This window comes from Macrobrachium nipponense, chromosome 22 (genome assembly GCF_015104395.2).
Source record: "Macrobrachium nipponense isolate FS-2020 chromosome 22, ASM1510439v2, whole genome shotgun sequence".
Lineage (NCBI taxonomy): Eukaryota > Metazoa > Arthropoda > Malacostraca > Decapoda > Palaemonidae > Macrobrachium > Macrobrachium nipponense.
Window position 1 is genome coordinate 41,862,937 of NC_087213.1, and position 13,751 is coordinate 41,876,687.

Consider the following 13,751-nt stretch of genomic DNA (forward strand, 5'->3'; position numbering starts at 1 on the left):
AATCGTTACAATTTAATATAGTCTTTCTTATAACCCTATCCACGAGGGTGCTTAGGAGGAGATGGATGTTACTTGACTACTGAACATTTCAAACTTACCCTGAAGGTCTTCTGGATCTGGTGGCTTTGTTGGTGGTCTTTCTGCAGCCTTTTCAATTTCATCTAGGGAAGAAGTAAGTAGGTGAACTTGACCAGCTGCTGAAGCCCAAGTAATTTGGAGAATTGAACGAACTACACTCATATCTGGAACAACCCCTGTTACCTATTGATGGGAAAAAGTAAGTACATTAGATATGGTACTTGTTAATGAATCATTTTATTATTACTTCTTGGTCCACAAATAAAGGCCATCTATTATAATAAACTTTTACCTCTCCCATCATTATAAAAGAAAAAATCTAAAATACAAAAATCATGGAGTCTACAAGATCTGAAGTCTCACATTCATTCGTAACATTTACTTCCTGGAGATCATACAATTGGGAAATTACTGTCAATACTAGACCCTCCGTCTACAATATGTGTAGCAAACTGAACCTATTCCCACCATTAAAATATCCCTTGCCATTACAAAATGCAAAATTCTGACAATCTCTCATGTATCAAAACTATATTGTATATGCACTGATAAACCTGTTTTATTATATTCAATTTACCCAGCCCACTGAGCTCATTTATTTAAGTTCTCATAGACTTGAAAAATTTACAAAGCTCTTCCATAGTATACAATTTAGATTAAGAAACAGTATTCTACATTAACATTTACTTATGTGAAGTTCTACCTTCCACTTCATATACTCATTACTTAAAACTTATATCTGAATATTAATACATACTCTTAAAACATTACTTTACTTCTAAAAACTGGGTTGTAAGTCTTTTTTCATATCTGCAAAACAAAACAGGGATATAGGGTAGGGCAAGGGAAAAGTAGTCAATGTCATTGCTTGTGACAAGCTTCTTACATGTCTAAAGAACTAAAAATACAGTCCAACCTCTTAAATCCGAGAACCTTGGTACCAGACCACTGCCACACCAGAGAAAATCCCTTAAAAAATTAAGGCCCTATATAAACATAGCCTTGCAACCCACATACAAATAGGCTAGTTGCTGACTGAGTCTACTACTTGGCTAATATAATATCATACTGTATAATTTTCTTCAAAATAGTGTACTTTAACATATTAAGTCTACATTTCCGAGTTGTGCAAGTCAACTAATTAACCTTTCCCAGAATCTACAGTATATCACTTTGACTTTCATTTCCTATATATACTATATTCATAATTATTACTAATAATTTCTTTGTCACTTACTCTGATTGTGAAGGGTAATGAAATGACAAAAATAAAGAAAGAATTGAAACAATCATTCAGTACGTTCGTTATCAAAAGGTAAACTATGCACATTGCCACCTATTGAGGAGAATTAACAAACATTTCCTAACAGGAGGGGAAGGATAGAAAACTTTCCTAGCAGAGATAAAGATTTATGCTTGCACTTTTTACCTCTAAGGTAGCATACCAAATGGGTAAATATAAAACTACATATAAAAGAAATGAGGTCTTTCAAGCATCATAATAAGAAATTCATGAATTGCCAAATGTCTCATTGTTTTGAATGAATTTTTTGACTTGGTAGAGGCTTATCAAGCAGAATATTTGAAATTTCAAGATTAAATTATACTAAAAATTAATTATAACTCTCTCTCTCTCTCTTACTGAGAAGGATGTTTTTTGTTTGGATAAATAAATGATTGACTAATTTTCAAATATAAATGTAAACAGCAATAACATCACTTCATCAAAGAAAATTCTAGAGAGAATTAGTAAGATTTTAGTTTGTAAATTGAAAAATTATGTAAGAAAAGGAAATCCCAACCTTTCAGCTTCAAAACTTATAGAGAGGGGGTGAGGGTGGAGCTGTTACAAATGTCAAAAATGTCAAGAAACCTGAAAGGAAGTGTAGGGGAATGTTGCAATCTTAGTGGGTCTCTAATTATTGTTGCCATCTTGGCTGTTCAAAAGAATATACTGAAAAATATCTCTCTCTCCCTCTCTCTCTCAGGGGAAGTGTCTCTCTAACCAACTGGTATTAACATATATGCACACTGTGTGCACGTTCATACTGTTTTAAAAATGCCTAGAAAGGTAATACATCTTTGGAAAACAAAAAACACATGAATTTCTTTTGTCAGTCGCTAGTAATGAGAAATAGATTAATATTCCTGAAAGATTATACGTATAGATAAACACACACACTTTTTCTATTTCTTTTAGTGAGAAGTAAGAATTTCTATGGTACATATATGTAATATGTTTACTGATATTTTCAATTAATAATAATAATATAAAAATAATAATAATGATAATGATAATAATAATAATACAATAATAATATAATAATAATAATAATAATAATAATAATAATAATAATAACAACAATAATAATAATAACAATAATAATACAATAATAATATAACTGTTACTACAAAATTTGTATGTGATAGTATTTAAAAAAAAAATTAACCTTTCCATTTCACTTTTAAGTAAGGATAGCACTTCTCTCTCTTACTGAGGTGAGAGAATTTTTATGGTGCATGTATATGTTCATTAATATTTTCAAATAATAATAATTATAATAATAATAATATAACTATATTTACAAAATGCATAAAAATTCTTTCCCCTCATCTTTTTTTTAACTCCACAGAAGCTTGAAGTTCAGAGCTGTATCTGTGTTCGCAGTAAATGAATTTTATCAAGTCTTAGAAGAATGTGTGTATATATCTTTAAGGGCACTAATGTTTAAGTTGCCTTTGAAACAGTAATAAGATAATAATCTAAGGTAAATTTGATGTAGGACGTTATTTAAGGTATACATTTGGTATTTTAACTTTCAAGATAGGTAGTTAGTAAAAGCATTTTTGAGAAGGGGGCTCTAAGTATTCATGGATTCTAACTACTCACGTTTAAACTTATTGATGAAAATATGTCTTATTTCAGAAATTTTCATAACTAACAATTACTTTCATATAAAAAAAAAGAGAGAGTATAATTTTTGCTGTAGAAGAGTTGTAAACATTATGTGGCGCCAACCTTGTGGCCTCTCAACGAACTAATGACGGCTGATTAAAAATCAATCCTGACTGCGGATGTTCCTGAACCACAGAATGCTGGTTTTAAGAGGTTTGACTATACAGCAAAATTAAATTACATGCTTTTGTTTCACAGTTAGTATGGGTCTTGACTGAGCTGCAATAATACTGAAAAGTACCACATACATATCACAACAACATTACTGAGATAACCAAAGTGCTCTAATGGTTTTCTTATCTAGTCTTACCAAAGTACGTAACAAGCAATTTAATTAGCTAATGACATTGACATTTTGCAGATGATAATAAAAAATACTGAGTTAACCAGTTCAAATGCATAAAAAGAAATGCTTATTAAGCATTTCACTCTTAATATGCATCATAGAAAAGTCCTCCAAGATAAAATACTGAATCACTACAGCTGATGCTATACCTATGCCAAAAGATATTAACACAATCATAATCACAGCCAAACTTCATTAACAAACAATAGTCAGACTTCACAAAACAAAAATACATTAGCAGATTATCTCTCCAACACTCTTCCATACAGTAATTCAGTTGGGAATTGTTATAGGACTGAAGAGTATAGTGTAAGTTTGCCCTCTGTAAGATTTTATGCATGTCCTACTAACCCAATTTCTACAAATGACTAGTTATTAGTGTGTTAAATCTAGGTGAAAATGAATAACAATTAGTTTTACCAATTCACCACACATACATAAATCCCTGTGATCTTACAAAGTGAGCCCAGAGGCATGATGTGATAGTGACCTGGTCGTGAAGTGATTGAGCCAGACGAGAGGCTACGTTCCGCACCATACAATCAGAAGTAGGATTTGGTATGTGATGAAGGGCCTCTTGGAGAACTAAGGCTTGAGTGTGAGTAGATGTTGCCAAACCAGTACTGCCTACAGGGGAAAGAATGAAAAATTATTAAATAAAATAATTTCATTTTTCAATTATTTCAAACCATGGGAACCACATTATGTCAACACACCTTTTCCCATTTATTTAAGAGTAAAATGCATTTGCAATTGTGGTCCATAGTTTGCAAGATTACTGAAGGCATAGTCACAAATAATTAAAGGTAAATATGCCAGGACAAATGTAAACATTCCTTACTAAAGTTCTTGTCAGAGATGTACAAAGTGAACAATTTGTGTAGTCTTGTCTTTACTTAGGTTAATAATCCACTGTTCACATCACACTACTGAAACCCTTGCAAAATTAATGAGCAGTTTGTTTCCTATTGAAAAATGAATAACTTTTCTCCCATATTTTTCTTAACTGAAACTCCAGTAAACTATACATTTTCTGCAGTAAGAATAAACACCATAAAGGTTAATGAAGTCATGAACAGTAAAAAGCAATGATAATGTAGCTAAACTAACAGGATTTACAGATTGGTAAGAATGATTTACCAGGCAGTCATCAAAACTTACAAGGAGAACAATTTTATTAATATACACAAAATATCTTCAGCATGCACTAACACATACCTGCTGGAGATGAGTTACCATCCGATCCACCACCATTGGTATTGGTGGCTGTGGTCCCAGTTGAGGTAACAGCTCCAGCTACAACACCAACAATGGCATAGCCAACTGTCACAAATGCCAGTTTTGCTAATTTCAAAACAACCAAAAAGGCAGATCTGAAACAAATAAAATAAATAGACAACAAGCATTTGTTTCATTTCATACACCTTTGGGACAATCATCAAGCACAGCAAACAAAAACCCTTACTGGTCACTAAGAACAGCAAAATGAATGTCTCATATGAAATGTCAAACAAAATAAATGTCTAATAATAATATAAGTTCATCATACAAAGCCACTCCTAAATAACTTTATTCTGTGCATTTGGCTTTCCAGTTGCATTGACTATAACAACATAGGGCTTTAAAGCCATATACAGTGGAAGCTCCACCTTCCCACAAGGAAGAAGTCCTCTGTAGTATTCTTGACCATAAAGCATGGGTGTAAAGAATAAAGGCACACCCAATGATGAATAGGTTTGAATGAGAAAATTTTTCATACCCTCAAAACAAAGTTGGTTCATTTGAAGGTAAGAGAAAACTTAAGGGAAAAGCCTATCGACTCTTCAGAATTCTGGAACAGGTGGAAGTCAGTTATAGTATGTTTTTGACTGGTTTATGTGTATGTTTATAACCATATCCTAAAGCTACATTGCTCAAAAATTTTTAGATTGGTTTATTGACAATTTTGTTTATTGCTTGTATGGCACTTGTGAATGACAAATTGTAAAAAAATGTCTGTAAGACTAATTCTGGAAAGGTGGAAGCGAGTTACACTGTTTTGGACTGTTTTATGTGTAAACAAACAAATCCTGAAGATATATTGTTAAATTAAAGTTTAGACTGGCTTATTTACAATTTTGTTCATTGCTTGTATGGCACTGTGAACAACAAACTGTAGAAACTTGTAAAAGCAGTAAAAAACACTTGTGCAAAAAATACTTGTCACCAATTAAAACCTCCCATTCTCTCTATGGGATGCATCAGAGAAAACAGGTTATAATGATACAACTCACTCAAGATGTCGTGACTGAACATCTCCAAGAAGCCTGAGCCAAATTTCTTGGTCTTATAGCTACCGTTTGTCTTTATAGATAATAATGGCTTTCGTTATTGGTTGATAAACAAAATCCAACTGAATTTGCCCAAATACTTATATTTGTGATGGCAGTATGGAGGACTCTTCGGACATGTCTCAGGGTGCTACTCATGTAGTATTTGGCAGAGTCATCAACGCACAAGTTATTTTTAACTCCATTTGGTAATTGTATGGTGAAGTCATTAATTAACAAGGCAAACAAAGTATACAACGCAGGACACTGCCCTGACAAATTCCTTCTTCTTAAGAATTCTGAATAGAATTTTATACTTGTGTTTGGAAAGTTATCTGTAAGAAAGTTTAAAATTAAAATTGGCAGGTGACCCTGCAACCCTAATGAGTGAAGTTTTTGCATGGTGTTACACTCCATGTTGTGTCATATGCTTTCTCAATATAAAAAAAAAAAAAGAACAGCTAATGTCAATTTTTTCTGATATGGACCTCTACATAGGTTAGGGGATCAAGGGTTGATCAATCAGCTATTGAACCCAATTGAGCTGAGTTAGAATTGATTCCTTTGGTGATAACTAAGTTAGTAGTGCACTGACCATTTTTTCTAACATTTTACATAAACTGCTTGTGAGAGATATTGGTCTGTAATTAAATGGATTACTTGCAACTTTTCCTAGTTCATTTATACAAATACTAATAAAAAAATAAAAAGTAAATATGATTTGGTTATAGGGGCCAGTTTTTGTATCATCTTAAATGAAATCCTGTCAAGACCTGGGGCAGAAGGATGACAAAAGTTGGGAGCTTGTTTAGTTTATCCTCATTAAAGGTATAATTGTATTTCAGGTCTTCAACAGTTTCATAATTGGATAGGAAATTTTCTTTCTTTGAGTATGACAATTTCTTTGTTTTCTTATGATCAATTAGTGACAATTAGTGATAACTTTTAAGATAGGGGCCATAGAAAAATGTGCAAATTGGCAAAAGCTCCTCCATAAAATTGAAAGATATGTTCCACAAAAATTGCAATAAAGCGTGAAAAAGTGAAGCGCATAAAAGTCGGGAACTACGTTATCTGCAAAAAAAAACTGCACAGGGTAAGAGGTTAAACATAGTAACTCTTGTCATTACATTCATTCTGAATTTGAAAAACAGAGAAGGGTCAAAGAGAAAGGATACAATAGTTGGTCCTAGCCATGCCCAATAAAGGCAAGCCTTCAGATAGGATGGCACTGACACCATCAAGAACCCATACTGCAGGATTGACTGGAACAAACAAACAAAAAGTCTCCATAACAAAAGGTGGCAACAAAATTTTATAGGGACAGCCTTGGAACTGAACAACTTCTCAAGGTATAAATCTGGCTGAGGGAGCCGATCAAGTGCACCCGTAGAACAATCTTAATATGTTCTAGTGCCATAACCCTTCAGGCATTGCATGAGAGCCTTGTACAGTGCGTTCTTGGCCTACAGCGTGGATCTGTTCCAGTGCTGCAACGAAGTTGATTTCCGCTGTAACTCAATGCATCACTGTTATCAGCACTTACGCAGCACCATAATTCCATAGCTTGATGCTGCATCAAGTTACAGCGCCAAAGTGCCATCAACTTCATGCCTATTTTGCCGTTAGCATCGTCAAAGGGTCTTATGACACCGTTAACTTGATGTAACGGCACTTTACAGCACTGTAAAATGGCCCTTTGCCGGGACTGAAAAGCACTGTAAGATCGGATTGCCATAGGTCAAGGAAACACTGTAGATGACTGATACAACAAAAGCTTCCTGGCAAGTGATGTCATGACATGAGTTGGCAGCATAAAGCCACCAGTAACAGGGCAAGATCAACAAGAGAAGGGATTTCTGATGCAGTGAATTTTCAAACAAAAAGACATGCTTGCAAACTCCAACCTAACACTCTTGGCAAGAAGTGGAGGCATAAAGGATTTGGAAGGCAAGAAGTGGAGGCATCAAGAACTTACATCCAAGTTAACTCATTCAGTATCTATAAGTGGTCTAGTATTCAAGACCATAGTCCATGTATATTAACATAGACATTTCTCAATTAGTTTTGGATGAAATTTCACCTGACTTCATGTAGAAAAAAAACCAGCATTAAAATTTACCAGGTCCTAGCATTATGTCTAAGTCACAGTGCTGATTTTAATTGCATGGCTTCTTATAATTCAATAATTCAATTAGCATCAACATTTTATGAGAGGAGTAATTTTTAAGACTATGTACTCTTTCCCTTGACATTGAACTTACACTGCACTGAAATTTAGTTACTCTGATATTCTGTCCACAGAGCCCTACATGAAATTGTTCACTAGTAAAAACTTAAGGGGGGCCAGCCAGTACCCCTATATAAGGGGGTATAGGGGAAAAAATGCAGTCATGATAAAATTCATGGAGCTTTGTATGGCAATGGAAAATCCATATATGAAATACTTAGGAAAATTCCTCTTACTTTTGTAGTTACAGGGTTATATATTAGTAAAAGTAACTCACTGAACCAAAAACATTGATTTATACAAGAAAATGCAATATTTCTTCTGTTATCGTAAATTTTGATAATTTTTGTCAAACAATTGTGAGCAATGGCATCTGTAGAGATTCCATGAGTAGCAAGATGGGAATTAGCAAGATACCACCCTTCAGTGCGAGCAGAAACAGGATAGAGGGTACAAGTGCCAGTTTCACCTCTGACATTAGCTTGCTTTTACATCTATTTTTCTTTGTTTTGGCAAGAATTTCATCATGCCAAAGAGGAACAAATAAGGAAAACATCTCGCTAACATACAGAAGAAGAAAATTTGCTCTAATAAGCCAAGTTAGTGAAGGAGAGAGAGAGAGAGAGAGAGAGAGAGAGAGAGAGAGAGAGAGAGAGAGAGAGAGAGAGAGAGAGAGAGAGTTGCATAGGAAGGAGTGTCCCATCTCACCTGACACAGTGCCCCAGGCTATGATCTTCCAGCAAAGGGATCTTCATTTATGATTAAATTATGATAAATAACATAATCTTGGTTTATTAATACCCAAAGAGGAAAATAAAATTCATAATAATCATGATGTGTTAACATTGTCTTTGTAAAAATACAATGAAAAACTTTGAACGCCTGTATCTCAAAACTATACTTATTGACCTTCAAATTCTATCTCCTCCCTTAGTTTTTAAAGCTATAGCATTGAAATTTGGTATATAAATTAGAAAGACACTATAGAACAATAAAATGAAGCCCTTTTTACCAATTGGTTTCTTTTTTTTTCCCTACATTTTTCCCGATTTATAGGGTTTATTCTTTAACCATGATGAAAATATTCCTATCTAGCAAAAAAATTACTTTTAGAAAAACTCTTCATTTGACTGGAGGTCTACATCAGGTCTATATATAGTAATCATCCCAGGTCTTAATATCAAGTATCAAGGGAGGAGATAGAATTTGAAAAATGGTTATTTTCGGGATAAATCGCCCTGGCGTCACACAACCAAAGGTCAGAGGCAAAAATCATATGTGGATTGGAGATGTCCCGAGTCACCTTATTAAGTGGTATGAAGGTCAAAGCCCTGTCCTTCAAAAATGGCATTAGCCAGCCAGCCCCCTTAAGATCTATTCTACACATCCATCATATATAGTCAGTTTACATCTGGTTTCAAGAAAGAAGTTATATCCAAGAAAAAACACATCAAAGACCAATAGTTTAGCAACATTAAACAGAATATTGAATAACTATATATGTATTACCTTTTAGTAGGCATATCAGTGCTGGAAAGAAAATTATTCTTGCTCAGCATATCGATGATGATCTTAACACCACCACACTTCATGAAATTGTACTGGAACTCCATTGCCTTATCTGACATAGGATTAAGCGCAGGCATTAGTAGTGAATACAGTACCTGCAAGAAATAAAATAAGGAGGAACGTGAAAAGAATGTACGACCTTTACGAAGATCAGTGTTGAGTTAATAACCCTTTAAATCCATACAAAAATCTTTGACTTGGAAAATGTGTGGCTGAGGGCTGACTGCAAGTGAAAACAGGCAGAAACACAATCTCTTCCAGTATCTCACAGAGCTGGCTATGCACAATATGTCAATTTACTTAACCTGTACTTTTCCATTAGTGTCATAGATCATTTAATCAAAGATTTTGGTTATAAATCATGGAGAGTTCGAATTTCTTCTCTGAAAGCAAAGACTTGAAACCCTTCCAACATGAAAGAAATTTACATTCAGTTGTAACTGACCATAAGCAATATGTAATTATGCACTCACCTGGAGGTTGTATAGTACTTGTGAAGGTGAAGTAGAGAACACCAAAGTTTCCAGAGTTAGTGAAGCATTCTGCTCTCCTAACTTAGCATGTTCTAAACAGGCTGTACGTAGGTTGTTGCCTAGAAAAAAATTATCAATTAAATTAACATTTCCAAGTATCTCTCATTTTGGGTTTATTTAAACATAATTACGTAAAAAGCAAAGTGCAATTAAACATGAATATAATGAATAACCTCTACATTTATAGATTATTAAGTTTAGGTAGATTGCTAACTAAAACTTTTTCTCTTACAGACTATCCCGAAAGCTTTATTTCTAATGTTAACCCCTTGTGGACGGGTAACATACATATATGTTTACATACGTTGAAGTGTTTAGCTAATTAGTTATTCCTAGTACGGCTTTTGGGGGGTTGACACTGTATACCTACACTAAGCAATCGAAGTGCTACCCGCAAAATTTGAATTAGGCTGTGTCGTACATGGAAACTAATGGCTATTTAATTACTGAGTTAGTCTCATATACAACAATCCATAAACAGGGAGCAGGATAACAATAACAACAAGAGAGCAAGCACAACATAATTCCCATCACTACCTGCATAAAAAAAATTGACTAGAAAAAGTTGGCAAAGTACTCAAGGAAGCTAACCCTGGTTAAGTGAGGCAACGGTGAGTATTTATTGGCATCACATGAAACACTGGCTGCAGATTCTTCACAGAAAGACTGGGCACAGGCAGTCCCCAATTTACGATAGTTTTGGCTTATGACGTTCCAAGATTATGTCGCTTTTCAATTATATTCATGAAAAATTATTTTCAAGATTACAACACTGATCTGACGAAAGAAATATTACTCCAAAAAGGCAAAAATAATGTAAATACTGGAGTATTCAACTGCATATAATGTTTAACCCCATTTTTACTGCATATATTAGGATTTTAGCATATATCCCTTATAATGTTGAGTTTTGATTCTGATACATAATAAGCCTAGGCTATGTTAGCAGTCACTACTGTAGCCTAGTCTACAATTCTGACATCTAAAACTAAGAAGCTAAAAACTTAGAATATACCTGTAAAATGAATGAATAATCAGCATATACTCATTTCTAATAATTATTAAATAACTATACAGTGGACCCCCCTTATTCGCATTCTCCAGATTCGCGGACTAACACATTCGCGGATTTCTCTTGGGAACGCTTCCCTGCATTATTCACGGAAAATTTGCGCATTCGCAGTATTTTTCTATGATAAATATCCACAAGTTCCTGGTTTTTTTGATGAATTTAATCATAAAATGCACTTTTTGTGATAAAACTATTAAAAAAACCAAGCATAAAGATTTTTAGTGGGTTTTTCTTGAGTTTTAACTAACAAAATAGGCTGTTTTTAGCATTTTTATAGGGGTTCCAAACATTCGCGGGTTCTAACTATTCACGGGGGGGTCTCGTACGCATCCCCCGCGAATACGGGGGAACCACTGTAATAAAAATAAAAAAGTATCCGACCTCGCGAATACGGGGGGACCACTGTAATAAAAAAAAAAAAAAAGTATCCGACCTCCTTTTTTTTATAATCGCTTTGTCAACAATAACAAATACCGAAAGCTTGCCAAACAACCACTATTAACCCTCTTACGCCGATTGGACGTATTAAACGTCGAGTCAAAATGTCTCCCGTATGCCGATTGGACGTATCATACGTCGGCTCAAAAAAGTTTTGTTAAAAATTCGCGGAAAAATACTTATAGGCCTACCAGCCGAAAACTTTTGAATCATGCGCCTTGGGGGATGCTGGGAGTTCACGGATCAAGGCGTTGTTTTGTTTACAATCGCTACGCAGGCGCGCAAGTGCGAATTTCTTTCGTATCGCACTAAAAAGTATCAGTGACACATCTCTGAAATTATTTTGTCACTTTGACATAATTTTTGCACCATTTTAAATTATCCTTTACATGAAGTATTATATATGAAAATGTGCGCAATTTCATGTAAAATACAACAATAAAATACTCATGATTGTAGCTTCTATCAGTTTTGAAATATTTTCATATAAATAACGATAAGTGCAAAAATTTCAACCTTCGGTCAACTTTGACTCTACCAAAATGGTCGAGAAACGCAATTGTAAGCTAAAATTCTTATATTATAGTAATATTCAATCCTTTGCCTTCATTTTGCAACAAATTGGACATCTCTAGCACAATATTTCGATTTATGGTGAATTTATGAAAAAACTTTTTCCTTACGTTCGTGCGATAACTCTTCAGATAAATTTTTTCGTGCGATTGTCCTAATGTTTGCACCCTTTTAAATTTGCCGTTACATAAAGTTTTATATATGGAAATGTGCGCAATTTCATGCACAATACAACAAAAAACAACCCATGGTTGTAGCTTTTATCAGTTTTGAAATATTTTCATATAAATAACGTTAAGTGCAAAAATTTCAACTTTCGGTCAACTTTGACTCTACCGAAATGGTCGAAAAACGCAATTGTAAGCTAAAACTCTTATATTCTAGTAATATTCAATCATTTAACTTCATTTTGCAATGACTTGGAAGTCTCTAGCACAATATTTCGATTTATGGTGAATTTATGAAAATAAAAAAAACATTTTCCTTACGTCCGCGCGGTAACTCTTCCGAAAAAATCGGAATTTTTTTTGTGCGATTGTCGAAATGTTTGCACCATTTAAAATTAGCTGTTACATAAAGTTTTATATATGAAAATGTGCGCAATTTTATGTAGAATACCACTAAAAATAATTGAAGGTTGTAGCTTTTCTCTTTTTTCGAAATATTTGCATATAAATCACGATAAATAGAAAAAAAACCACGTTCGGTCAAATTTGACTCTACTGAAATAGTTGAAAAACGCAATTGTAAGCTAAAACTCTTATGGCCTAGTAATATTCAAGCATTTACCTTCATTTTGAAACAAATTTGAAGTCTCTAGAACAATATTGTGATTTATGGTGAATTTTTGAACAATATATTTACCTTCACTCCGCGCGCCAATTCGCGGCCGCAAGTCTCCGAAATACGTACATCGCATTATCCTAATATTTGCTCCTTTTCATATTAGCCGTTTTATAGAGTTTCATATATAAAAATGTGCGCAAATTCATGAAGAATACAATAATAAATAATTGAAGGTTGTAGCTGTTTCCATATCCGAAATATGTGCATATAAAAAAATATATAAAAATTTCAACATTCGGTCAAATTTAACTCTTCCAAAATGGTTGAAATCTGCAATTCTAATCTAAAACTCTTACAGTATCGTAATATTCAATCATTTGTCTTAATTTTGAAACAAATTGGGAGTCTCTAGAACAATATTTAGAATTACGGTGAATTTTTGAAAATAACATTTTTTTACGTCCGCATGTTACAAATTCGTACATCATTTTGTGATAATATTTTTCCGGTGTTGCTTTTATTGTTTTACTATGTATTATATATGAAAATTATTGAAATTTAGTGTACAATACAACGAAAAAAAAAGTAACTCGTTAGCTTTGACCGTTTTTTGCACAGCGTGATTTGAATACAATTATCTATGAATTATTTTTTTTTTGCTACCATATATCGCATTATTTATATATGATAATGATATTATTTTTCATTTCTGATGATTGCATACTAAACTTCAGGCTATGACAAAAAAATGATCCAAAAATGAACTCTTAATCTTCAAAACTAAGCGCGCTGTGATTTTTTGAAAAAATTATTTTTTCCGCTTCCGTGCTCACTCCAAACCGGCGCCGGCATACGGGAGAG

At 33.7% G+C, this 13,751-nt stretch overlaps 1 protein-coding gene across 4 annotated transcripts in view; it reads right to left on the minus strand.

Moving 5' to 3' along the window:
- Positions 1-13,751, minus strand: part of LOC135198612 (probable ubiquitin carboxyl-terminal hydrolase FAF-X) — a 506,622-nt gene that overhangs the window by 261,215 nt on the left and 231,656 nt on the right. For 3 of the 4 annotated variants that reach the window (XM_064226357.1, XM_064226358.1, XM_064226359.1), the window contains exons 23-27: positions 9,962-10,080; positions 9,429-9,583; positions 4,599-4,753; positions 3,838-4,007; positions 99-261 (exon numbers count right to left, since the gene is read on the minus strand). In XM_064226357.1, the coding sequence (XP_064082427.1) occupies positions 99-261; positions 3,838-4,007; positions 4,599-4,753; positions 9,429-9,583; positions 9,962-10,080 (762 nt within the window). The remainder of the gene's footprint in view (positions 1-98; positions 262-3,837; positions 4,008-4,598; positions 4,754-9,428; positions 9,584-9,961; positions 10,081-13,751) is intronic. The other variant, XM_064226360.1, reaches the window with a different exon arrangement.